Raw genomic sequence first — 27,434 nt, 5'->3', positions numbered from 1 at the left:
CAGCTTTGTATATGCTGTATATAATAGCTGCACTATGAACATTTAAAAGATGTTGCCACCACACCAGAAAACTAATCCATGCTCAAAGGCAAAACTAGGTTTGTTCTAATCTAAACATGCGGTTTTGCCCATAAGAAGATGCAGTGCTGCTTTCTCAGCCCATATGTATCTGGCTCTGGGGTCTCAGTTCAGACCGCATCATCCCGTAAAGCACTGCCAGGTGCTCTGTGTCCACTACATGCACTGTTGCTCTCCTTTCCTCTCTGACACCGGACTATTTCTCCACAGAACACGGAGGACAGCGCTCGCATCTCCATCACCTTCTTTCGTCTGTTTCGAGTCATGCGGCTGGTCAAGCTCCTCAGCAGAGGGGAGGGCATTCGCACTCTGCTCTGGACTTTCATCAAATCCTTCCAGGTGAGGGGCAGTACAATTATCTGATCGATGATTGAGGGAAATTTTAAAGTCACTCATATTAATCTTTTTCTCTACTTGCCTGAAGGCTCTGCCATATGTTGCTCTTCTGATAGCCATGCTGTTCTTCATCTACGCTGTCATTGGCATGCAGGTTGGTAACTAAATGTGACAGAAAATATTTTTCCTCTGTGGGTTACGCTAGTTGGTAAGGTTGCAGTTAAATTCATGTGCACGATATTTCTGCATCAGGTGTTTGGAAAGGTTGCCATGGTGGACGGCACGCACATCAACCGAAACAACAACTTCCAGACCTTCCCTCAGGCTGTGCTCCTTCTCTTCAGGTGTGTATGATTCTGGGTTCAGGGGGTCATCAGTAAAATGAGGCACTGTGTTTTTAGTTTTTTCTGGGTTACTTAATTGAGTGATTCATTTGTGTCTGTCTTGTCTGTATGTTCCACCAGGTGTGCCACTGGAGAGGCGTGGCAGGAGATCATGTTGGCCTGTATGCCAGGGAAACTGTGTGACCCGGAGTCTGATTACAACCCTGGGGAGGAGATGACGTGTGGCAGTGGATTTGCAATAATTTACTTCATCACCTTTTACATGCTCTGCGCCTTTTTGGTACGTGCAAAAATTTACAAAGTTGTAATATGAAATTGGCCGTAACTCAATAATAATCTGTGCATCTGTTAAGAGACAGCCACAACCAAGACAGCATCATCGTAATTTCTTTCCAATAAAGCACAACATAGTCACAATGTGTGTCTATCATTTTTATTTAGTTTAACTGATCTAGCCTGTAAGACTCATGAAAATAGCATGTAACATTCACAGCCCTTTCTAAACCACATGATAGCCAGTATTTACACTTTTATTTTGGAGTTTAGATTTATGTAACCTTGATTGCTGTACAGTATAGTTCAACAAAATGCAAATATTCAGTGTCTAGTGATAGTGCTTGATGTGATTTGTAGAAACACGTTAAAAAGGCCCCACAATGCTAAGCAAATGTATGTAAGACAATTTGCTTGTGCCCTTCCAGATTATCAATTTGTTTGTGGCTGTCATCATGGACAACTTTGACTATCTTACACGTGATTGGTCCATTCTTGGTCCACACCACCTCGATGAATTCAAGAGAATTTGGTCAGAGTACGACCCGGAGGCTAAGTATGTGCTTTATCAGAAAGTGTTTCACATTCATGTTTCTGTGCAGTCGTTTGTCTCTGTCAGTAAGTACATTGGCAGTTAATGTCTTACTTACATCTGTTTTTGTTCTCATACAGGGGCAGAATTAAACATCTGGATGTTGTGACACTTCTTCGTCGAATCCAGCCTCCCCTCGGCTTCGGCAAACTGTGCCCTCACAGAGTGGCTTGCAAGGTCTCTTCTCCTCCCTTATTTTATCATCTAATTTACAAAATACACACAGAAATAGAGATCATTTAGCTGGCCTGTTCTACATTGTTAAAAGCCTCTATGTGCTCTCTTCTCCTCTATGTGCTCTCTTCTTTCAGAGGCTGGTAGCCATGAACATGCCTCTGAACAGTGACGGCACAGTCATGTTTAATGCCACTTTGTTTGCACTGGTGCGCACTGCCCTGAAGATCAAAACAGAAGGTATAAGACAAATTGTAATGCCATTACACTGTTCATACAATCATACTCTGCTGATACTTTCACTGAACGTTCTCTGTTACCTGTATTTACGAGCTTTGGTGGATTTAAAATGGCTGTGAGCTGGAGTGCTGTTTCTCAGGGACGGTTGTTTCCCTGTTGTGCAGGTAATCTAGAGCAGGCCAACGAAGAGCTGCGAGCTGTCATCAAGAAAATCTGGAAGAGAACCAGCATGAAGCTTCTGGATCAAGTGGTGCCTCCTGCTGGTGGTTAGTGGAATCTGCCTCTGCCTGTCAATGAAACACACACACCTCCCTGTCCTGTTATAGTTTGACACACAATCCCAGCTAAAGCAGCTCGTACACACACTCACTCACATACACACACACACACACACACACAGTCACACAGACACACACCCCATATGCTGTTCGCATAAAATTACAGGAAGCTCCAAACTGCTCTTTCATAACTATGTCCTCAAATAGAAACTCGCTCACACACACAAGTAACGCTGTATTGTGCTGTTTCTGCTCTGCTCATGTTCTCCTGGTTGCCCCCTCAGCAGTGTGTTTCTTATCTATGTGTGTGTTTGATCCACACTCTTTGCTCCTGCCCTGGATTCTAATGGAGGCCACTGACTGTCTGCTGGGCTTTGGGCTTGCATGGCCTTGTAGACCTCTGTGCAAGTGCATGCTCTGTCTTCCTTACTAATAGCTCACTCTCTTTTCTTATTTATCTGTCTCTCTAGCTCCTCTCTCAATTTCTCTGACTCACTCAGTTGTCTTAATCTCTGTCCTTTTCTCACTGCTTGAGCTTCCACAGCTTATTCTTCTCACACTCTTATATCTCTGTATCTAAAACTCTGAGGCACTTCAGAATATTCTGAAGCAGTTCTGTTTTAGGGTGGTGGCATGGAACTAGTGTTGCCTCTCTCTCCGATCTCTGTCCCCAGCGTGCTTGTTTAAAGTGATTCAGACCCCTGCTTCAGAATGATTCTCACACACTTCAAATAAATCCAATCCAATGGGACAAAAATACATGCAAGAACATGCACATACACAGTTTTAACATTCACTGACTAGCACACACCGTACAACAAAAAGGCATACATGAGCACAAACAGGTGAATTAACGCAAACATACTGACATGTATGATGCACACTGTACTGTAGATCTGCTTGCTTGCATGTGCTAAATTAGTAAATTAAATGGCAATTTTCTGACATTTAAAAAAGAATGGTTCTTATACCTTCCTGCCTCCCAATAAAAGATATTTTGAAAAATTAACACATTTAAAAAGTGTCTTAAAAATAAATGAATGGCAGTTGTTTAAGATAAATATTATCTAAATATTTAAAAACCTATGCTAATTGAAAGCTAATTGAAAAGTAGCAGTATTTTATAATCATAGTGTATGTTTATTTGTAGTCTATCTGACCTTGATTCTTCTCATTCTGTCCTCTTCATCAGTAGGGACAGAGAAGTTACATTAGATAATACTCACAGCTTCAGTGGATCATATTGATACAATTAAATCCATCCAATTTAAAATCAAACATACATATAATGTAGAAGATCTCTTTTTTATGTATCATCTAAAGCTGTTCATGTGTAGAAATACACCTACACACATGAAGGTTTTGTAGCACATATTTGATTTTCTGTTGTTGTTTTTTAATCACAGCGAAGAATCTCATGTGCAGATTGAGGTACAGTATATACACCATCATGATGGATGTATATAATTGGGATAAAAATCAATTTGATTGGGGGTGGAAGAGTGCCTCACTTGTCTGCAGTCCTGAGGTGATGGACCCACAATTTTTAGGGGAATGGACGAGAGAGGAGAAGAGTCTCTCCTTCTCTCTCCCAGGGTACTGTGTGAAGTGACCTGCTGACACAGGAAGCATTTGTGTGGTCTGTTCACTCAGATGATGAGGTAACCGTGGGGAAGTTCTATGCCACCTTCCTGATACAGGACTACTTTAGGAAATTCAAGAAACGTAAAGAGGAAGGCCTGGTGGGTGCTCACCCGGCGCAGAACAACACAGCTATCGCATTACAGGTGAGTCTCACAGTGTTTGTGTATTATTTATGGGAGAGAGGAGAGAGATTGTTTGAAATTGGGTGAAAACATGGATTTATGAGCATTGCAATTCTGTTGTCTGTAAAATGTGTCGTTGTGCATTTCATTCAAATATCATTAAGTGTGCTAATGTTATGGTTTATGATCCAGCAGGACATTCATGATCTTGGTGTACAGTATGAATCTGTTACTGTGTTTGTTTTACGTTTCCGATGTGTGAATTTGTTATTCGTGTCTCTGCGTCTTTATATATCATAGATGTTGATGTTAAGCGTGTGTCATCATCTCCAACCATCATTTCACGTGTTTTCTCTGCATCACAATTCACTCATCGACTCATGAAATTCACATGCAAAGCTTGTCGCCATTTCTGTTACCTTATAATGTATGATATATGGCTATACTATTCACCCATATATCATTGTAAGACAGTAAACATGACCAACTTTTAATTTATTTATAATTACTTACATGTTTGTGTATATTGTGCTAATTTGGTTAATTACTCCTACAAAGTAAAGGGAAGGGGGGGGGGGGGTAAGTAATTATTAACTCACTGCAGCATATGTGAGACCAAGCACAGCTGGATGCTACACAAGACATTTCAGCAGAGTAATCCTTATGGCAGGTTGCATTCAGGAGAGCACATTTGTCTGTCTGTGTATTCTCATCTCTCACAGTCTGTCAGTACTGTAAACGTCAGGTGTTGCATATTCCAACACAGGTGTGTGTATGCCCAGTATGTGTGGTGGTTGTGACTGTATGATGTCAGATTTCCTTATGTGAGTTGTAAGATGAAGGTCCCCGCTGTAGTGTTTAGCCCTCTTATTGTCATGGTTACAGGCTGGCCTTCGCACGCTGCATGATATTGGGCCCGAAATTCGCCGAGCGATATCATGTGATCTGCAAGATGACGAGCTAGTAGACTTTATTCCAGAGGAAGACGAGGAAATTTATAGGGTAACTGATTTAATTTTACATGACAGGAGGAATGTTTGTGGCAAAAGTTAAATATTGTGCTTGTAAAGTTACTTATTGGTGTTCTGACATAATCAGCTAACTATGTAGTAGATGTATAATCTCTAGTTTATATTGCTACTATATGTAGCTTTTACGTAACTTTGGCTTTCTTTGTTTTTCCTCCATTTCAATTCCAACAAATTACAAACAGTGCATTCATTTTTGCTCACGTCATGTGCCATGAAACCAGCTTCTGAACTTCTTTTTGCTCATACAATTTCTGAAAAGAAAATCAGCCCTGAGACTTAACATCAATAGCACATTTGTTTTGTAAGAAGTACAAGCTCTGGTGGTTTTACTTTGAGCATTCTTTCACAGCGTAATGGTGGACTCTTCGGCAACCATCTCATGAACGGTGGTCATCGGCGATCCAACGGCCACCAGACCAACGCCACGCAGCGACCTCTGCAGGTGCAACCTCCACCTCACTACGCCCACATGGAGCAGCCGGTGGGACGGCTGTCTCGAGCCAACGCAATGTCCCACCCCAACCACCATCACCACCACAACCACCATCACCACCGCCACCACAACTCCTACGGAAAGTCGCCCAAATCCACCAACATCAACCTCAACAATGCCAACGTGTCCAGTCTGCCCAACGGAGGACACCATCGTTACTATGAACATGCACCTCCCAATGGCTACCCAGGTCTTCGCAGCTCCTACTACGACTATGACAAGCCCCGGACACCCCAGGGTCAAAGGTATGCACACACTGATCATCAGCATTTGATCTGCTGCAGAAATAGTTCAAACAATAGATGTAGAGTCAGCTGAAATATCTGTGTACCCTGTGTCTCTGAGCACATTTTGTTTGGTGGTGTGTAGAAATTCAATTGACAGATAAAAAAAAAACACTGCAGAAGTTTTGAAATTCATCATGTTCCACTGTTCACCTGAGACGCTTTCTTAGTCATTTCATGCAGCTATCTGACTGAGCAAATTAAAAAGAAAAAAACATTAGTTTCTTTGCATTGTGCTCGCTGCATCGAAATGGACATTATCTGTTGCAAGTATTTTTTCCCACAGGCAGGACCTAGCTTCTTATCAGACCTTCCCTTTTCACAAACCTTTATTGTACTGTAAACCCTTCACTCCATAATGAATCACAAGCCTACTCTCATACTGACAGTTAATTTCATAAGTGATCAATAGTGCACTTATCTCCTGATTTCCCATGCTCTGTTTCGTCTATTTAGTTTTTCTTTAGTACCCAATAAGTTTGGGAGACAATTTCATTGCTGCCACTTTACAAAAGAGAAATGATTTTGAGTTTGTTTCTTATCTTAAGAATAGAAAATGGAATTGTCGACATCCGCCGTCACGCTCTCTCCTCCTCATACATATATATGAAAATGCTGTATATGTTTCATATACTGTATGATATATATGTCATGCTTTCTCCACGCATTTCTCTTTGTTTTCTCCCCCCTTTCTCCTTCCTAACCAAAATGCTTTCTCTCAACCATCCCTCCCTCTGCTTTCTTGGACAGAAGGCGCTACTATGAGACCTATGTTAGGTATGTTGCTTTTCTAGGTTTGGCTCCAGAAGTATATCTCAACAGCAAAAGAAGGAGTTTATTTTCATGTTTGTTTGTTTCATTTTGATTTGGTTTTGGATCGGGGAATGGTTGCATCCTTGCTAAGGCAGTGTTATGTGCTATATGCTGGCCAGTCACTGACTGGTTGTCATCTGCCTTTTGTTATGACGCAGTTGTGTCAATGCCTTAAAGTAGAAATAACGTTAATGTTAGTGGCCAGCATATTGCTGAGAGCAGCCCTGCTTTATGCATGTATAAAAGTAACGCTAAAGCTTGCTTTGAAAAAGGACCCAGATGCTCGAAAACAAGGAAGTGTATGAGAATGATACCAGTCACTGCTAGTTCTGTTTTATGCTCATATCGCCAAAAGTGTCCTACATTCACTCCAGATAAGATCTGTGTTTTAATTAATCTAACAAGAACCTCAAAGTGATGATATGAGATGGGATGATTACATGACAGAGTGATGCTCTTCAGCTCGAAATGTCTGCCTGTTGTCTTGGTTTGGCTGTGGTTACTAATTATAAGAGTGGGCAGTTGCATTGCTGCCCCCTGTATGCATGCCAGTGCATGGCCATATTCCAGTTACTTCCCTTAACAGCCGCAGCGTGCATGCACACTCTGACCCCTGTGCCCTGACTTCTCATCAGGTCCCACGGAGTCGATGGACACCACCCCACCATCCGCAGGGAGGAGGAGTTTGATGAAGACCGCTTCTCTGGGGAGTATTACAGCGGGGAGGAGTTTTATGAAGATGACAGTATGCTGTCAGGGGACAGGTATTAGTCTTTCTGAATTATGTAGAAGTCGTTGTGCAGTTGTAACCTGCTCAGAATAGGAAAGAAAGATGCATAAAAACCAGAAACTTAATCCAAATACAAGGGGTTTTGGGCTAGTGTGTGCAAAACCATTGCAGTCCAACATGCTCGTTATTCCATATGTTGACAGGTATCCGAACAGTGACACGGAGTATGAGACTCCCAAAGGTTACCATCACCCCGACAGTTACTACGACGATGACGAGCAGCCTCTCTACCGCGACTCACGGAGGTCACCAAAGAGACGGTTGCTTCCTGCCACACCTCAAGGTATCTTACCCCCTGCAGCATGTAAGTTCAACTTATACATTGTAGCCTATACATTTTAGATAAAACACAAAAATATCATGCCACATAATATGAGGCATGTAGGATCCAATCATTGCTAGAGTGTAAATCTTGAGCTGACACGTGTGTCTTATCCTATATGCACACAGCATCACCAGGAACACAAATAAAATGTAATAGTTATCACTAGACCTAAATTAAATATAATATGTCAAGAGTAGAATACAATATTATGAGATAAATCAACATATAAATGATAATAATTTAATTGTAACTGTAAAATGTGAATTCGGCACAGATTTACCCACTCACCCAGTTTCATATTCCTTGAGTGTTTGCATGCTGTCAAATCTTCCTGCATGAGGTCACTCACTGGTCCACTCCTGACTCGTTCAGGTAACAGAAGGCCGTCCTTCAACTTTGAGTGTCTGCGCAGACAAGGTAGCCAGGACGAGCTTCCACATCAGCGTACTGCTCTACCACTGCACCTTATGCAGCACCAGGTAACACAGGCACATGTCTCACTGCACTGTTTGCTCACTTACACTGTTTTGAACACACCGTCACGTTTTGGACACGTTTTGAATGTGTTATTTCCCTCAGTCTCTAAATTTGTTGATATAAAACCCGTATATTTGTTGAAGCAAGGTAAATTGTGCACACATCCTCCTGTAATAGCAGTAGTTGTACAACTTACACTGTGCTACAAAGTGTATCAAGTTTGTATCTTGTGTCTCTCCTGAACCATCAGGTTATGGCTGTAGCAGGCCTGGACTCCAGCAGAGCCCACCGCCTCTCCCCGACCCGCTCCACCCGCTCCTGGGCCACTCCCCCTGCCACTCCGGCCAGTAAAGACCAGTCACCATACTACACCCCTCTCATCCGTGTGGACCACCCGCACAGGGAGAGTGCTGCTAGCAGCCACGTGTCTCTGCGCAAGAGCTCCTGGTACACAGACGACCCAGAGTTCTCCCAGAGGATGTACTCACCTGTCCACCTGCAGGTGCCACCTGAGTACCACAACCAGTACCACCAGAAGAGAGGCAGCGCCACCAGCCTTGTGGAAGCGGTGAGTTTGAGGCTTGGTCGGGAAGTAGGGAGAGGAGAGGTGTGCGTGACCAAATCATTTGATTGTCAAAACAAAATAATAAGATGAGAAAAACAAGATCTACAGTATCTAAAACATCTACAGTAACATATTCTTTCCTCTCATTCTGTCAAGCAGGTGTTGATATCAGAAGGGCTTGGGAGATATGCCAAGGATCCCAAGTTCGTCGCTGCCACAAAGCACGAAATAGCAGATGCGTGTGAGATGACAATAGATGAGATGGAGAGTGCAGCCAGCCACCTGCTGAATGGAGGGATGGCCCCGAGCGTCAACGGGGTCAACGTGTTCCCCCTTCTGACTTCAAGGGACTATGAACTGCAGGATACTGCAGCCAGCTACAGCGACGAGGAGCCAGAGACAGAACCGAGAGCTCCTTATGAGGAGGACCTGGCAGACGAGATGATCTGCATCACGACTTTATAGCAGTAGCTGAAGAAATCTGCAACTTAGAACCTTGTCAGACTACAATCAGTGAAAATTTTAAATAGAAATGCATCTGTTGGCTCCGACCAAAAGAAGTGCCTTTTACATTGAAGATAAATAGGCATATAGACAAGAGACACATTAGTCCCGTTCATTTAATTGTTCTCCACCTGCCGGCTAAGGAGGTCACGACACAGAGCCAGACACCATCCCTGCTGAGCACAGAGGGACTGACTGCAAACCTCCTGTCAAAGGCCTTAAGCTGGAGGTGACGTACAGGTTCAGCATGCAGCCAGTCAGAGATGAGGACATTGATGCCAGTAAAAGATGGACCAATTGGCAAAAGTGTGAGATACTCTCTAGGTTGGGTCTCTAAGGGTGATGACAATCAGATGTACGATGTCATTACCTCGGTCACTTTATTAAGGTTTGGCATATCATGCAAGTTTTCAATGCAAGCATAGAAAGGCATATCTCCTCCCGTATTCGTTAGTATGACTTGATCCCTTTGTTGTTAGAGCAGACCGTTTAATGATCACTACAGCTGAGTCAAAAAGTGAAGTGCACCAGTAGACTTGTACCAGATTATGCAGGAACTAACTGTCCTACTTATAGCATCATTCAACTTGAGATATGTACTTTTGAAGCGACAAACGCATTTGTGATAAATGCACTAGCAGGCAGGTTATTTTAAAATTTTAGAATATCCTGATTAATATTTCATAGTTGATATGCTGTAAATTGTATTATATAACAGAAGAAACTTTGTAAAGAGATATTCTATATTTTGTAATTATGTATCATTTAAAAGATCAGCAATATGGACCCTTGTGACGCCTGGTATGCTATAAAAGCAGACTTGCATTATTTTATTAGGTACAATATTCTGATTTGCCTTTTGTTTCCTTTTTGCTAATATGCACCATTTAGTTTGCCTATGAAAACAGCATTTTTAAGAGGTTCTGCTTATGACAACACTACTGCACAAGATATGCAAATGGCTTTGATTTCTTAGCTTAGGAGTACATGTGTTACTTCATTAAACCAACACCAGTTGCATAAGGTTAAGCCCCCTTTAAAGGAGCAGTTTTAGGATCCAGCGCTAAAATTTTATACAGATGTGATGAACACATTTGTTTGCATATTTTGTGCAGGGCATGCACAGGAATTTAAAATGCATAGTGCATTAACAATGCTGCTTTTTTTAGTTGGTTTCAGAGTAAAACCTAGGTTTCGTCAGCCCCTACTGAAATGCCTTTTTGCTGTTGAAAGAACGAAAAATGATAGATGGTAATAACAGGGATAAATTAATATTTCTCATAGCTTGTGCTGGGATCTTCCATGACATACTCTTTGTTGATGGTGTAATAATTCAATTAAACCTTTGTACTGAATCTTGGCAATCACATCTTAGCCTTCATGTAGTGTGTGAGGCCTCACAGCCTGTGGTGGCAGGAGACACATGCACACATCCAAAGGTCAAAAACAGTCCAACATGTGTTGCAGGTGGAAGGACAGAGGGTGTCCTGGTGTCAGGATGCTGGAGAGAGGCTAAGCAATACTAACCCCCCGCCCCTTTCTCTCTCAGCCTGCCTGGTTCCTGCATACACTATACCTCGTTAGGCAACGGTGACAACATATCATTCTCATCTTACCTGTCAGTCACAGTGTCCCACAGTGGAGTATTTGAAAGAGATTGAACCTGGTCTTTGTGTTTTTTTCTCTAAGCATATGTATTAATGAGAACAGTAGGGGAAAACTCACGCTGGATGCATAAAATGAGCAACTGAAGCCCACAAGTTGGAACACATGACAGAATAGAATATCTCTTAGTTTTTATCAATTATCATCTACTGATCTATTACAAAACGGATACTGAACTAAACAAACTGAAGTGGGCTTTTCAGGCATTACCATGGAGAGTTTGAATTAGCACCAAGGATATTTAGGGTTAATGTGTCGTTCATGAGTGTTTGATTTGTAGGTGAGTGCGTACTGTATTCTAATTCAACCGAATACTGTCATGAAAATGTAGGTTTTACATTTTGTGTGCACATTGAAAGGGCTCTTTGAATTGTTTGTGAGTAAAAAAAAAAAAAAGTGTTCTAGTCCTTTTGTTGACAACTGTCATATGAAAGGACCAATGCACATAACAGGCACATTGTACTATTCGTAGCAATTACAGTACTGATGAACTGAAGATATGCATTATTTTGTAAACACTTTTAAAAGTTGTGTTAAACTAAAGATGAAAAGAACTTACTTTTACCTCATGTCAGGGATTCCTGAAAAAAGAAAATAATGATTTGGTTTAGTCTATACCAATGGTATTTAAATATTAGCACATAGCTGTTTGTCTTTGCACAAGTAACTGTATAGTGCTTTTGGTTCTCCTTTTTCTAAAAAGATTTGTGTATTAAGGTGAGACAATTTTGTACTTTTTGTGACTGTGTGTATGGTTTAGTGGAATCTATATTTGTCATTTACACCTCACCTTACAATGCTGGGAATGAAAGAGTATTCAAAAATATTTTCAAGGTGCACTGCTTCTCTGTTTGCAGGTAGGGAAAAAATAAAATGGTAAAGTACCAGTTTACAGAGAAACACATATTGATTTGAACGTTTCTATTAGTTTTCCTCATATTGTTATGATTATAATTACTATTACAACTATTAATGTTCTGAAAGCTGTATTAAAATAGAAGATAATGTAAAATATGTACAAAAGTATGGAAAGACCCATGGTAATGTTCTCTACTTTAAAGTCTTGATATTTGCTCCTTAATGTTTTTATTCAGTAAACATTATTTATCTTAGTAGCAAATGCTTTACCATAAACTTCTAGGTTTTTTATCAATACATTTTTTTGTATTTTTCATTTTATTTTGGCCTTGACTTTATTGAATCGATACTGATATTTTATTTTCTATTGATCATCATTGAATAAACTTATGCTGAATTACTGTTCTCATTTATTTGTATTGTGCCCTTTTTAGAGAACAAACACTGTTTTCATCACAACTAAGTTTGTACATACACAAAAAAAAATCTTCATACCTACTATAAAATCACAGTTAATCACAGTTTAAAATCTGAACTTGAAAAAGATTTATTGCCAAATTAAGTTTGTACAATAAACATATTAGAAGGGAATAAACAATAAAGCAAAGTATTAAATGAAATTCGCTGGAGATGTATCCCTGGTCTTTTTGAGCTCATCTCTAGTCAAGGAGCTCTGGGTACCGAAGCAGAAAAACTGAATTAACAAAGAAAACAAGAATAAATGCCCAATTCACAGCAAAACACCCAAATACAAACATTCAAACACCAGTAGTCATGGATCCACTATGTGTGTGTAGCTAGTGACAAAAAGGATGTGTAAATTGTGTTGTAAACATTTAAACCAACATTATTTTTAATAGATAGAGTTGTAGGTGTGTGTACTTTCAGGCGGGAGACACTTTGCTGGTTGAAATCTCGACAGTCGTTGCCCCTGAATTATCATCGTCCATCGAGGGCTCTCTCCCACACAGTAGGAAGGGCACTGTGTATTTACGAAACTATAGAAAACAAAATGAGCCATAAAAAGTTAAGCCAAGAAGATGCATACTGTCTCTTTTTTATGTACATTCAGCAGCTAATACAAGATGCAGTTTTGTGCATACAGTACAAACATCAATCCAAATCATATACATGATATATGCTGTGTAATAACATTTAACTAATATTCAACAATAGTGTTAAATATATTGACAAATAAACAATAACTTCAAAAACAGTAACACTTTTCTTTAACTCCCTTTATTAAGCATTTATAGGCAGTATATAAACATTTAATAAATAGTTCATAATGCACTATAATGTAGTTGTGAGCATAAATAAGTGTTTATTAATAATATAAAAATAAGTCTTTATAAGAGAAGTTATAATTGTTGACAAAAACAGTATAATAATAATAGAATAGAATAGAATAGAAAACAGAAAGAGCTGTTACATAAAATGTAGTTATGTCTTCATCCCCCCAATATCCGAAGACAAGGTATACTATCCATCAATACCACCAGATGGTGCTGATGTAAAGCATTTGAGAGGCGATTTACAGCAAGCTTTTTCCCTAAATTTTGTCCATCACGTCTGGCTAAATTCAATGAGCATTTGTTTGTGGTGTTACATTACCTTTTTGTTGAGGTAGATGTAGATGATAGGATTGTATACAGTGCTGCTCTTGGCCAAGTAAACAGGCACTGTGCCTACCAGCGGGTGAATCTCCACATCAGGGTTGTAGACCACCAGCATGGCCAGACTGGCATAAGGCAACCAACTGATCAGGAATGTCAGGACCATCAGAACCACCATGTACGCCACCTTCAGCTCTCCTTTAGCTACTGCACCGCCTTCCAGACAGGCCATCTTTGATACCTGTAACACAGAATATTGTTTAAAATAGTTAGGGGTCCATGATAATGACAGGGTGCCACTGCTGCATGTCACAATACACCTAGTCTATATCCAGGAGGTTCCACTTCCGGGATTGCTCCGGTGCGGCCAGTAATTCCGCTGGATGTCCCTCTTTTCGGCCGGATGTCCGTTACCTTGGGCTTCCTTTGTGTTGGCATTTTAAACTCCGGTGGATTTATGAGGACTATGGTTAACTGCTCGTCAGATCTCTGCTTGGTATATCCAGACAGCTAGCTAGACTATCTGTCCAATCTGAATTTTGTTCTACTAAAACAAGTGTTGTGCTTATAGCATCATTCAACTTGAGATATGTACTTTGAAGTGACAAACACATTTGTGAGAAATGCACTAGCAGGCAGGTTATTTTAATATGTTAGAATATCCTGATTAATATTGTATAGTTATAGTATATAATGAAAGAATACTTGTAAAGAGATATTCTATATTTTGTCACAAAATTTTATAAGGTACAAGATTCTGATATTTATTTGCCTTTTGTTTCTTTTTTGCTAATATGCACCTTTTATTTTGCTTATGAAAACTGTATTTTTAAGAGGTTCTGCTTGTGACAACATAACACTGGTTAGTAGAACCTAGAGTTCTGCCCCCTCACAAGATAGATATAAGGGTTTGGGGGGGGGGGCAGATTAACAAGGGGCATGCATTTTGGACATTTAGCTAACAAGGAGGATGGCATCCCCCCTCAAATCACCTACAGAGTGTGGAAATATGGAAATAATGCACCTTCAAATCTACAAAAATATTTACAGTACTTAGCTAGCCAAATGTATAAATGCTCACCTGGTGTAATGTCCACATCAGCTTCCCATAGGATGCCAAGATAATGGCAAAGGGAACTGCAAAGCACACTGCAAAGTAAGCCAGGATGTAGGAGACATTTTGAGGGTCTCGGTTGTGCCAGTCTGGTGCACAGGACGTCCCAACGCCCTCCAGCTCATACCTGCCCCAGCCAAACAGGGGAGGCAAGTTCCAAGTCAGGGACCACAGCCAAGATAAGGCAATACCTCCAACTGCATGCTTTTTTTGGAAGGTCATATACCCCAATGGCTTACATACAACAAACATCCTCTCCACTGCGATCAGAGCAACTGTGCACAGAGATGTAATGCCTGCGGACAAGTGAGGCAAAGCAAAGTCAGGGGGATTACTAAAATTAAGTATAAATATTGTTAAAAAGGTGTAAACACAGGGATGAAATGTGCCATCCTTGTGTGTTGAACTAAATGTTTGTTGAACTAAAATGTGATTTAACATAAGAGAGGCACTATAATTCTGAAATAATATAAGCAGGTAAACCTTTACTGTGCTTCTCTGTTCACTCACCAAACAAGGACACTGCAAAGCCCTCCATCACACACCCTGTTCTTCCCAGGGAGAAGTACCCCTGGGCGTTGTTGACCACAGACAGCACCCCTCCGGTCATGGCTGTGCCCAGGTCAGCCACAGCCATGTTCACCAGAGCGAAGTTGAGCGGCTGCCTCAGCTGCTTGTGCATGAGAGATACAATGATCACTGTAGCGTTGAGTATGATGGCTGGACCGGTGAAAATAGCCATAATGATGGAGAGAATGATGAATCCAATGCGTGACAGAGGGGGTTCCCCATGTGGGCCCACATAGGAAGCATTTTGGAAAAAAACAGATGGTTGCATGGATGTAACACTAAATAAGTGGTCAGGTAGTTTCTTCTTGTCCCGGTGCTTCTAGAAGTTCAAAATCTCACTGCTTGAGTGTGACAGCTGAGATTAGATGCCCACAGTCTAAGCATAAGTCCTCCAGATCTGGGCTTAACAAAGAGTAATTCCTCTAAATGATGATCCTCGATCGCCCACCTTTTGCTGGATTGTAAAGGCACTTAATGCTCTGTTATGCACAATCAATAAACATATTTGTTTTCAGAACAACCTGGGTAATCAGGATATGTATGCTGCAGCGATGTCATGTTAATGTGTAAATTGTTTCATGACTATGACGAAAAAAAAAAAAAAACTGAATGGAAATTGAATCTGACAGAATTGTATCGAAATCACACAGAGAACAATAATAAACAAGACTTTTGGCTTTTGAAAATTGTTCTCCCAAGTCTTGGCAATCAGAGGGAACAAAAATAAACACTAACTAACACAAATATAAAACTATTTCAATTTCTTTACTAGAAAAGTCTACACTTTCTTATTAAAAAAGCTGGTTGTGTCATATCCAATACACCTCCTACAATACTATCCAAATGCACAAATGATAATTTACACATTATTAATTACATTCACGCTGTTATATTAATATTTTGGTTCATTTGTTTTATGTTTGGAATATGTAGCAGCAAAGTAACACGGACAGGAAAGTGGCAGCATCTACACAATTGCGGTTGCTGCTGCCATAAAACGCCAAAGAAGAAGAAAATAGTCAGAAAGATAGCCTCTGATTGGTCAACACTTTCAGCCCACTGAATTCAGGAAGTGAAGATGGCCGTTGTTAACAGTAAATCAATCTTTTCATATGAAAAGATTACTTAAAAATCGTTTAGTTGTGGATTTCTTGTTTTGGAATTATTGTGCAAAGTCGCCGAAAAGACACTGAAGTTAGGCTAGATTACTAAGCTTCTAGAAGAGCTATGATCACACGGAAGCCCTCTTTGGAATTGCCCAGATGTTAGCTTTCATAAGAAATGATGCTAACTTGACACAATGCGGAAATATTGGAGATAACGTAACGTGATTTATGGATTCATCATTATGGATTTATTTTACAAAGATACTGTAGTTCCAGGCTGGTTGAAGATTTCTAAAAAGGCCTACGATTGCATGGAAGATGTCGTTGAAAACAGCGCATTTCTCTTCTTATAATCAAAAAAAGTAATCTCTAAGTTACACTGTATTGATCTGGAGATATTAAATATGACATAAAACTATTTTTAAATTTAAAACTATTTATTTGTTGTCATATACAGCGTTGACCTCAGGATAACAGGATGACTCTGCATTGCTCTTCACCAGGATCAACATCAGGATCATCATCCTTGCAAGGCCAACAACAACAAAAAAGAAATGCTCAGGTATAGTGTAAATATTGATGAGGGCTGATTATCTCTTTTTGATTCTTTTTCTCACTTTCTACATCTCTCTCTCTCTCTCTCTCACACACACACACACACACACAGACTATCTCTCTCTCTCTCTCTCTCTCTCTCTCTCTCTCCTCACACAAATCAGAGATCAGAGAAAGTTTAATCAGCATCAAGTCAGGTCAAGTTATTTATAGAGCACATGTAAGAAGGACAATAGATGTTGACCAAAGTACATTTGCACTATTATATTAGGCTACTTGTTGCCAACAAAATAAAAGGGATCATGTAGTTATGTGGTCTCCATTCTTGGTAGCAGTGAGGAGTCTTGCTGCTGCATTGTGGACAAGGTGACTGACTCCCACATAAAGAGAGTGTCACCAAGACACGAAGAGATGAGAACATGTAAAACGTGTAAAATAAAAAGAATAATAAATAAAAACATGGGGAAAGGCTGACAAATTGAAATTTAAACCTGCTGTCATTGCACAGTGGAAATATTAACTGCACAAATCAATGACAAGTATAAAACATAATATATGCTGCTAGGACAAGCTTAGTTTGGCACAGGGTAGTGTCAAACTGATCAATATTCAATAATTGATATACTTGAATCTATTTTGGTGGACTCGTATTTTCTTCACTATTACTGAAGCATTTAAATCTTTTTTTGATTCAGAATCAGAATCAGCTTTTTGAATATAAAAAATACTGTTAGTGTACGGTATAACAATACAATAGATTTAAATCTTATTTTATGTTTTCATTCTTAGATTGATTCTTAGCTTTAGGATGAGAGTAGCTAGACGGAGGGAAAGAGAATTTTTAAAACATCATAGAAATAAAGAATGATATGCAATCAAGTGTATTTTCACAATAGACCTATGTGGAAAAAGCTACAAATTAGTTTGTCAGATTTTGTCAGACGCCTTGATTCTTTTTGTTTGTGTGGATAAATCAGTGTGTTGGAAAGACTTACTTCGTCATACAGCCTAAAGGCATCTTTACAAACTTGTATCTGATCTTAAAAATGTCATCCTGATGTACCACATAACTACATACCATGTTTTAGTCAATAATGGTTTGGTTTGGTTTGGTATGGTAGCCCAGGGATTTAAATGATGGAAACATATATCAAACCCAGCATACAGCCTGTACACCTGAATATATACCAACATTGCAGCATTCATTAAGTCATCTACTAAACAACAATGTAATCTAATGTGTTGCGTGTAAAATCAATACCTCTGATGCATCTCTGAATAAGAATGAATATTATATGAACTTCACCAAATTGGTATTGACAGCCTAATTATTGTGAGGTGTTTTGGTCATGTTGTCCATCTCCTGCAGTGTTATACACATCTGCACTGCGTATGAATGAAAACATTAAATAAGATTTAACTCCACATGCGATTGGACGGTCTTCCCTTTTCTATTTATGTCCTACAAATGACAACGAGATCCAATTAAACCCCACTGGTATTCTCACAATGGTGAAGTAACTGGTTAAGCTCTTTTTGACTTACACAATGGCGAGTCTGGACTCAGGATCACTGGGATGTGCTAAAAATAAGTCTCCTCTAAAGATGTTATTAAACACCTAGTCAGATTGATGCTGAGTTACACATATCAAGGCTTTATCACTTGAAATGACAATGGGTCTGACAGTCTGTACATGAGTAAGACCAATTAACAACATATGGTACACTGAGGTGAGATGTAATCTTTCTCCAGTCACAATCCACTGGATGAGAATGAGTTGACAGTTGTAGGTGGTCTGACATGAATTATCCTTCACCGCTGAGAGCAGGAGGTGAGGTTAAGCTCCTAGACAACAGGTGTCTGATGTTTAACCCCTAAGAGGTTTATTTCCAATTAAGTCAAGACAGAGACTACTGTTTGGGTTAAGAGTTCAACAGCAGTCTGGTTGCGATTATAAAGCTTTATGTCTAGAACAATATCTTTAATTTTGATTCATTTGAAATGACACATAAAGCAGAGGTCCATTCACTTGTATATTTTCTTTGTTGTCACATACTGTAAGTGAAACAGTTTTTAAAAAACCATGTTAACCATGAAATTGGAGACAGTTTGACTAATCCATCCCAAGGTCCATGAATTAGGTTTCAGCAGTTTAAATCTTTTTTTCTGAGTTTTCTGAGCTTTTTCTGGTACAAAGCTCTCCATAAAGCCAGTAAGTTCAAATTGTTTTGTCAAAGTAATATTTCCGAGGTTAAATATGAATTTACGCTAAGCCAACCTGGACAAGAACGCATCAAAGTGCTATGGATTAAATGATTAAAGCTACTCAGCTTGCTGAACTCTTAACCCCAAATCAGCCCCATCATCACCATGACAACTGAGCATGATCACTCCCTGATGAAGTCTGTGCGGTATGGTTGAAAGCCCCAGGAAAAGCTTGTAAGTTAACCCTAAATTGGGATTGTTTTTCTTTAAATAAAGAATATACACACTCAGATGCTGCACTGCAAACCAAGTCCAGAGCACCTAAAGGCCTGAGAAGCATTTAACCAAATCTCTCAACTCTATTTCAGTTCATAATGTGGACAGTGAAACCCATAACATAAATATCTGTGTACATTCCTCATTGAAATGTATGTAGCAACTCCCCCTCTCTCACCAATGAATTTTGCTTGTTGGTACTTCACGGTGATGTTTCAGCTTCACTGTGCAGAGTGATGTATGTGCAGAGTTTGACAATCGAAGGCTGTTTTCACAGAAAGGTTCTCTGTGTTCACCTTAAATCTGAGTTTAGGACGTGTAGTACCAGCAGGATTTGTGACATCACAACTAGCTTGGAAGCCAGTCGTGATCCAGTATGCAACTTACACAAGTGTGATGCATACCCTGAGTATGGACTTTTTAGTTAGGCTGGTGCAGCGACCCAGAAGCAGATGACGCATTCCTTGCCCAAGGACACTTCAGCAGGACTTGAGTCCCAGTCATGTTTTTAACCGGACGAATAAAACTCGAGGACTTTCTTCAGTATCATGACAGAGAACTGCTTTTATTTGCCGTCAATAGTTAATTAAAGCATTCAGGGAGGCGAGGGAGGAGAGAGTGGATGATACTGTCCGTCATCCAACATGCAGGCACCTTATCGGCACGTCCCAGACAGTACAGGCTCCTCACAACTTTGATGTACGATGCAATTACTAAACTAATAAAAGCTTCAAGTCGAAACGTGGTTCCTGTGGTGGTGGTGCATCAACCCGCCTGCTGCCTTGACATCATTATCGCTTCCTAATCAGCGTTTACAGAAGACGATGAGAACATCTTTCGGTCTTATTTTATACAGTAAGCACTGACCAAAACTTTATGTCTTCACCAGTCACGTGCGTGGCAGAGGCGCTTACCCTCCATACACGTCCACGTGGAAGAATTGCTGGTGAGTTACGTCATTGTCCAAAGTAATGAATTAAAAAACTTCAGCCAATCATAGACAAAATACACAACCACTTTATACCTTTACTTCAATACATTTCAGTAGAAAGTATTGTACTTTTCACTTCACTGCATTTATTTAAGAGCTATAGTTAGGAATGGCTACTTTTCAAATTAAGAGTCTAGCTAAAAACACATCAGTTAATAAAATATGATATATATACAGTATATATATATATATATATATATATATATATATATATGCATATATATATATATATATGCATATATATAATACATACATACATACATTTTGTTGCTAATTCTTCTGTACTTTTACTTAAGTGTTTTTTTTGGGTGCAGGACTTTTAATGGTGCTCTTTCATTTTAGTTGTTATGTAGTATTCATCTGGACTCAGTGTGCACATCTTTTTTTCTTCTACTGTGCTGCTGGCAGTGCGGAAACCTTCATCAAACATCTGCAGTCTCATTATCGCCCACAGAGCCATTTTGTCAGGAATCTCCCCTCATTCTGTGCTTCTTTTTAACCTGTATGTTCTAGGTAATTCATTATGTCATGCACTACATAATCACATCGCAGTTATAGTAAAAACAGCTTTTTGTGTGTGCAGCGTGGAGATCGGAGACAGTATAGGCTACACTCGGCTACATCAAGCGTGTACAGTAGCCCATAATGCAGCGTCAGCGTTAAATGCAACAACTTCTGAACAGTCGACATCAGGGATGTGCGTCGCAGAGGACAACTAAAGTACAGCAGGCAATTTGATTTTTCAGCATTTTGTAGAGGAATATACATGTTTTCGGTAGTTGTGTAGCCGGTCGCACCTGTCCATGCTGCTCTTCTCGGCTGGAAACTGAATAGAGGAACCCTCTTCGTGAATCAGACTGTGCCGATTTCACATCCACAAGCTTTTCAGGCTTATTAGTTGCAATTGCAAACATGCAGGCGACACGTTTCCAAGAATAAAAGGTCCGTGATTCTTGCAGCAGAAAGCCAACTGAGGGGAGGGGGTTCCCTCTCTCTCTCTCTCTCTCTCTCTCTCTCTCTCTCTCTCTCTCTCTCTCTCTCTGTCTCCAATCAAATACAGTAGGGTACGTGCTGGCAGAAGCGAGGCTGGACTGGAGACGCTGCACCGGGGTCCAGTACGGTGCTGGGACGGGATTCTTACTGTACAGGTATTTTATAAGAAGAGCCGAAGATGCTGGGGAACTGGAGGATCCTGTTTTCCCACGTGTGCAGCAGCAGCTTCCTTTTGCTCTGGATCCTCGTCGGCATCAATGTGGAGGAGGTGGCGGGGTCCCAGCAAGGGATCCCTCTGTCAGTGTGAGTGAGAAGCTCTGCAACTTTGTTTCACATGGAATTAAGTAATATGTTGACCCCTTATGGGCAGGACTTGTAACCAGAAGTGCAACATTTTTACATTGACTTTTTTTATTAGGCTTTTAAAGATGTTTAAACAGGTTACAGGAACAGAGAGATTGGGATTTTCTTTTGTGAAAATCTCCATCATCTGATTCTTGTTTGTCTTAAAATGACCACCATGTGGAGTTTAATTTAACCACAGACATCTGTCTGTATTCCCACACACAGGCCATATTACAGTAGGTTTAGCTATTGGTAGAGAGTGACACTATAGGTGGGTACGAACAAGCAATCACACATGTGATTTTAGTAAATAAGCAGCATGATTAAAAAATCATAGAAAGTGGAGTAATTAAAAATGTGACATGTTGATTAAACTGTTGCAGTAAAGAGGTTAAGACATTTAACTCTTATTTGTCTTATTTTGTTATATGGTTGCATTATATACAATCAATAAATTATAATAATACTAATAATAATAAAAAGTTATTAAAATATATGGTTCTGCTAAAAACAAGACAGATTTTTAGATCTCATGGACTTTAGAGGTACATTTTTAATGGCACATTTTATCTCAGTTGGTTTTTTATGTCTACAATATTTCAAATTGATGAAGAGCAGGTCATGTTTTTACAAACTTTCTGATAACTGTAAATTGTTACAATCCAATTCACAATTCGGCATGCCTTCACAAGTGCAATCTAATCATTCACAATTGTCTACATATCACAACAATAATGAACTGATAATAAATCACAGTTTTCTTTATATGTCAGATTGTATCTGCAGCAGATTGGGAGATTTGTTAAATTGCAAAACCTTTTACTCTGGGAACCTTTTTTTGCAGAATTATTTTGCTATTTCTACCTAAAACACTTTAAACACAAAATCCCAAATAAAAGTCTAAAATGTAAATGTGTACTCAAAAAGTTCATCTCACCCCGATATCATGCCAGAGTTATATATTTGTATGTATTTAAACTCTGCACAGATTCAAAAAGGCTAGATTGCGCACCTATAAAGCATTTTAAATCATTTTCCTGCAAGGTCTTAAAATGGTCAGTTTAGTTTAAAATCCACAATATTACAGAAACAATCAATACGATTTTGCAAAACAGTAGAAAATAGAACGCCAACTGAGATCTCATTATTCTTAAAGAAAATGTTTGGGGTTTGTTTTAGAAAAAGGCTGTGCTCATGAAACACCTCTGAGCTGTTTTTGAAAAGTTGGTTCTGCAGATGAGGACAGTTCAACCACCTCATGTAACTACAAATCCTTTATTTTGTAAACATACTTTTATAAATGTAGTTTTCCTTAATTTCTGAATCTTTAAATCAGGCCCCATTCTTAAAGCAGCATCTATGTCTTCTGTAAGACGGTTACATGTTCTACATTTTATGTACAGTATTTTGCCGCCACGCTTAGTCATTTACAGTTTAAAAAAGCTCCAATAAATATAGATCATCAAATTTACAAGCAAACATCTGTCAGGAGAGTGAAGGTCAGGGACACCAGAGCCATGACGATAATCTTTTGACTGATTGATCAAAAAAAAAAAACTAAAAGGAAATGACAGCCGAGGGGAGATTAAAGGCATTTAAAAGCAGCTGGGCCGAGGAGAGGACAAGCAGGTGATGAAGATATGACTGCTGCTCAAACTGAAATCTCATATCATTTGTTAAGAATGGTTTTAAATGTCTTCTTGTAAATAACTTAGATATTAATTTTTAATGATTTAATTGAATCACTTACCTTATGTAATTCTTTTCACATTTTTATGCGCATTTTTCCACAATACTTGGTAGATTGTTGGCTAAAGTCTTATTTGGCTGTTTTGTGTTCTAGCGTGAAGCTCTGGGCTTCGGCATTTGGTGGAGAAATTAAATCCATTTCTGCAAAATATTCTGGATCCCAACTACTGCAAAAGGTATTCTTCTTACGTCCCAGTCTTGTGTGAACATGCATGTTTCCCTTTTGTCTGATGGTCATGTAGTTACACACATTGCATGATATAAAGTATTCCCTCTCTAATGGCTGCAGAAACATTTCGGTGTCTCAGCTGAATGCTGATGCGTTATTTTAGAGGAGACTCAGGTGTGGGACAGAGCTCTGTGTGTGTGTGTGTGTGTGTGTGTGTGTGTGTGTGTGTGTGTGTGTGTGTGTGTGTGTGTGTGTGTGTGTGTGTGTGTGTGTGTGTGTGTGTGTGTGTACTTGATACGGCCCATTAACCACGTCTCTGATTCCGCTTTCATCTCATCTCTCCAGTTAACTCTCTGGAGTCAAGAGTTTCAACCTCTGGATATGAATGCGACAAGGAGACAAATTGAACAAGTGTGTGGTTGGTTTCGATAGTGGGCGAGGGGGTGTTGATATGATGAATGAAATCAGCAGAGAATGAGTGATGACTCAGTGCAGTAGATTTAACTTTCTGACCACTTAAAGGCAAAGGTGGGCTCTGTGTTTACAGGCCTCTGGTGAGTCAGGTGGATGAACGGTGAACTTTTCATCAGCATGCTTATAAGGTGTTTAATGTGTGTGTAAACTCTCCTTTACAGTCGTGTCTTATGGCATTTTAAAATGCATTACATCTCTAATTAATTCTGGTTTTAGCCTTAAATGTTCCCCTTAATAAGTTAAAGAAATTTAGACTTTGCAAAACAAGAGAAAAGAAAGAAAATACGAAGCGACGGACAAGACGATAAAAACATGCACACAGACTGCACAAGCCACAAAAACATCACATTTAACAAGCCCTTCATTTAAAAAAGTGCACCCACTGTCTGTGACATATAGACTTGTTTCAACATACTTTATGATACATAGACCATGTGAAATATTCAAACCCAACACACCACGTATTTATGGCTGCATCATTACATCAAATGTAAATGTTCTGGAAATCGTGTGCATTATTTCATTTATGCTTCCCCAAAATGCAGCCTGGCATATTAGCTATATTTAGAAACTCTGCACTACAATATGCAGAATGTGTAGAAAGTTGTATTAGTTGTATTTAGTTCTGTGTATCCAAAATAAAAGCAGTGGACGCACAAGAAGCTCTGTGGGTTGAAGAGGTTAAACCCTGGTAAAGGGTTATGTACGTGCAAAGCATACCGCAAACATATACAGGAAGTTACCAACACTTTAGGTTCTAGCCAAACTAAATAATGGCATTTTAAGAAGGTTATACTCAAATGTCTCAGGTCTCTTTTCTGTCTAATCAGCAGTTTAAAATCTTTTTTACTTGGGGTTAATGATAATGCATGATTTGTTTAAATCCTGGGTTTTGTAGAACACACTACATTACAGTCATAAATAAAACCGTATCTAAAATGTCCTGTTTTAGTTTTTCTATTTCAGCTGGTTGACTTAGTTCTTCTGTATGTTATGAGGCTGTGGTTTGTGGTGTAGTGTTGAAATGAACTGCATTATATTGAAAGGTGTTTTCAATACTGTGTCAATCATATTTTACATATACAGTATGAAAGAACAAAAATGTTGGAGTCACCTTCTTAATCATGCATTACAATTAAAGAACACCACCAACTTCAGCCTAAAAATAACAACAGATTTGAATCAACGCCTCTCTGACAACTGAGTTTAATTGTCAGAGTTGATTTATTACAGGACTACATCACAGTGGACAGCTGTTTCTATTTTTCTGGTCACTCGGTGGACATGGCATCTATTTAACTCATATACAGTATAAATCCGGTATAGACCATTGTCAACTGGGACACAGTGATCTATTAGCCTGGAAATCCAGACCCAAATCCAAAAGATTAAGGGTCTGGCAATGAGTAATGAAAATGGCCCAACTCGAGGGGCAGCACCAAGCATGCATTTGAAAATCTCACTGCACGCAATTGGATAACACTACGACCAATCACAACAACACATGGGGTGACGTATCCAGAGTGTACCCATACACTTAGCTTACCAGCGGAGCTAACTGGTAGATTAAACTCTTGCCGTATCCGGTCGGCAAAACAGCAAAAACGTCCTTCTTGCAAAGGAACAATTCTAGTGCCGTCTTCTGTTCCTCTTTTAGATAAAAGGCCAAGTCTAACTCGTTCATTGTAGCGGCCAAAGCCGTTTCAAACAACTGGTGTTCATCCGTAGCCATCTTGCAATATTTACCAATGACTTTGACGTTGCAGCGCTCTCGTCATCTGTTTAGCTCACCTCTGGCCCGCCTATATCAGATACACCCATGTGATTGGTGCAGCATGGCTACAAGGGCATAGTTAATGAGCGTCATTACTGAATGCCAGAGTGACTCGCTGAGCATATTCAAATTGTGCTCTCGCGAGAACTCTAGATTTCCAGGGTAGTGATCTATAACAAGTCTTTACTTTCTTCCTGTAGGTTAAGTTACTACATCAGTCCCCGTCATACTTGTTAACCCTCTGCATTTGACCCATCCTCACTATTTTAGGAGCTGTGGGCTATCACAGCGCCGCGTCCGGGGACCAACTCCAGTTCTGAGGCCAGTGCCTCGGTCAAGGGCAATAGCAGGATTAATCCTAAAAACGCTGCATGTCTTGGAGCGTGGGAGGAAAGAGGAGGAACCAGAGGAAGTCCACGCAAACATGGGGAGAGCGTTCAAACTGCATATAGAAAGCGGCTCCTGGGTCCAAACCTAGGACCTCCTTGCTCTGAGGTGACAGTTCCTTAATGTAAGATAAGATTTAAAGTTCAAACGTGTGTTGGAAGCTGAAGCACTGTCCTTCCATTTGTTACCAAATATGTATTTCATCTTTCTACAAAAAACATTTTGCAATATGCCCTGCAGATTTGTTCCCTTTTTTGTGTGTATGTAAGCACTTTGCTTGTGTTCCTGTTCATGGAGGCATGTCTGGAGAGAGCTGTGCCGAGCCAGTCAGCATAAAGCAGTGAGCTGTGAGGGAACTGACGGGTCGTTAGGGGCTGGTCATTAAGGCTGATCATTAGATGCTTTTATGGTGAATTACCCGATTTCACCAAGATTTTCTGCAAAGGGGGAAACACTGGGGATCTTCAGGCTACCGGGCGGCCTTACTCCTGCGTTGGTCATTACTCTAATCAATAATCATGATCAGTGCTTTTGATGGATGGGGCTTAACCTCCTCTTGATGACTGGAGGAGTGTGAGGGAGCAGGAGGGGGAACTGGGGGACTGGGGGACTCGGGGTGCTGAGGCGAGGAGGACAGGCGTGAAATGAACTGTTCTGCTCCACTGCGAGCCCACACTCTTCCTTTCAGTAGGTAATTTGTCGCCTCATGTACTGGGGGGTCTGTGTGTGTGTGTGTGTGTGTGTGTGTGTGTGTGTGTGTGTGTGTGTGTGTGTGTGTGTGTGTGTGTGTGTGTGTGTATAAGTGTGTATAAGTGTGTATGTGTGTATGTGTGTGCATGTGTTTTTGTGTGTGTCATGTTTGAATGGGTCCTATGAGCCTAACATGGCCTGTTTATTTTTAGATAAGGTTATTGGAAGTGTGTGTGATATAGCTGAACAGTGTGAGAGCATCAGGTTTTTGTTTTTATTTTGTGTGTGTGTGTGTGTGTGTGGGTGTGGGTGTGCGTGCACGTGCGTGCCAGGTGTGGGATTATGTAATGTTATATTCCTCCGAGCTGTGGCGGGCTTTGTTCTGTATCACTGGAGGTCCTGTGCATCCAGCAGAATCAGCATTATGTGAGGTGTAGTTCATTACCCAGAATCGCCCAAGCTTGACACGTTATTATCTTTCTCCTGTGCTTTGACTCCATTTCAATTACCCTCTTACCATGCATAGCCTTCAG

General features: G+C 40.0%; 3 protein-coding genes across 28 annotated transcripts in view; 2 read left to right on the top strand and 1 right to left on the bottom strand.

Annotated features, from left to right (window-relative positions):
- The window catches only part of cacna1da (calcium channel, voltage-dependent, L type, alpha 1D subunit, a), a 62,928-nt gene extending 50,994 nt beyond the window's left edge, over positions 1-11,934 (top strand). For 10 of the 19 annotated variants that reach the window (XM_039796574.1, XM_039796570.1, XM_039796580.1 and 7 more), the window contains 17 exons: positions 289-417; positions 503-568; positions 667-758; positions 879-1,038; positions 1,460-1,587; positions 1,704-1,800; positions 1,935-2,037; positions 2,202-2,303; positions 3,969-4,102; positions 4,967-5,083; positions 5,462-5,850; positions 6,640-6,666; positions 7,338-7,466; positions 7,636-7,796; positions 8,190-8,296; positions 8,545-8,862; positions 9,019-11,934. In XM_039796574.1, coding sequence (XP_039652508.1) covers positions 289-417; positions 503-568; positions 667-758; positions 879-1,038; positions 1,460-1,587; positions 1,704-1,800; positions 1,935-2,037; positions 2,202-2,303; positions 3,969-4,102; positions 4,967-5,083; positions 5,462-5,850; positions 6,640-6,666; positions 7,338-7,466; positions 7,636-7,796; positions 8,190-8,296; positions 8,545-8,862; positions 9,019-9,324 — 2,565 coding nt within the window. In that variant the 3' untranslated portion in view covers positions 9,325-11,934. Of the gene's footprint in view, positions 1-288; positions 418-502; positions 569-666; positions 759-878; positions 1,039-1,459; positions 1,588-1,703; positions 1,801-1,934; positions 2,038-2,201; positions 2,304-3,968; positions 4,103-4,966; positions 5,084-5,461; positions 5,851-6,639; positions 6,667-7,337; positions 7,467-7,635; positions 7,797-8,189; positions 8,297-8,544; positions 8,863-9,018 lie in introns of those variants that run through there. The other 9 variants (XM_039796575.1, XM_039796587.1, XM_039796588.1 and 6 more) reach the window with 5 other exon arrangements.
- A 474-nt stretch (positions 11,935-12,408) lies between these two features.
- On the bottom strand, positions 12,409-23,751 carry LOC120556840 (parapinopsin-like). Of its 4 annotated transcripts, none has more exons than XM_039796617.1 (5): positions 23,409-23,751; positions 15,127-15,286; positions 14,584-14,912; positions 13,501-13,743; positions 12,409-12,884 (listed from the first exon to the last, which is right to left on the bottom strand). In XM_039796617.1, the coding sequence occupies exons 2-5, from the start codon at positions 15,251-15,253 to the stop codon at positions 12,771-12,773; spliced, it is 813 nt and encodes a 270-aa protein (XP_039652551.1). In that variant the 5' UTR covers positions 15,254-15,286; positions 23,409-23,751; the 3' UTR covers positions 12,409-12,770. The 4 variants fall into 4 exon arrangements, with proteins under 4 accessions (XP_039652551.1, XP_039652550.1, XP_039652549.1 ...); XM_039796616.1 differs by lacking the exon at positions 23,409-23,751 and having other exon boundaries at positions 12,409-12,580; positions 12,733-12,884; positions 15,127-15,769; XM_039796615.1 differs by lacking the exon at positions 23,409-23,751 and having other exon boundaries at positions 12,409-12,580; positions 12,769-12,884; positions 15,127-15,769.
- cacna2d3 (calcium channel, voltage dependent, alpha2/delta subunit 3) overlaps positions 21,365-27,434 on the top strand; it is a 37,777-nt gene continuing 31,707 nt past the window's right edge. For 3 of the 5 annotated variants that reach the window (XM_039796592.1, XM_039796591.1, XM_039796596.1), the window contains exons 1-3: positions 21,365-21,616; positions 23,502-23,583; positions 26,095-26,319. In XM_039796592.1, the coding sequence (XP_039652526.1) occupies positions 21,492-21,616; positions 23,502-23,583; positions 26,095-26,319 (432 nt within the window). In that variant the 5' untranslated portion in view covers positions 21,365-21,491. The remainder of the gene's footprint in view (positions 21,617-23,501; positions 23,584-26,094; positions 26,320-27,434) is intronic. The other 2 variants (XM_039796595.1, XM_039796593.1) reach the window with 1 other exon arrangement.

Source organism: Perca fluviatilis, chromosome 4 (assembly GCF_010015445.1).
Source record: "Perca fluviatilis chromosome 4, GENO_Pfluv_1.0, whole genome shotgun sequence".
NCBI classification, from domain to species: domain Eukaryota; kingdom Metazoa; phylum Chordata; class Actinopteri; order Perciformes; family Percidae; genus Perca; species Perca fluviatilis.
Note: the sequence above shows the minus strand (reverse complement) of the source record. Positions and strands in the feature narration are given on the sequence as shown.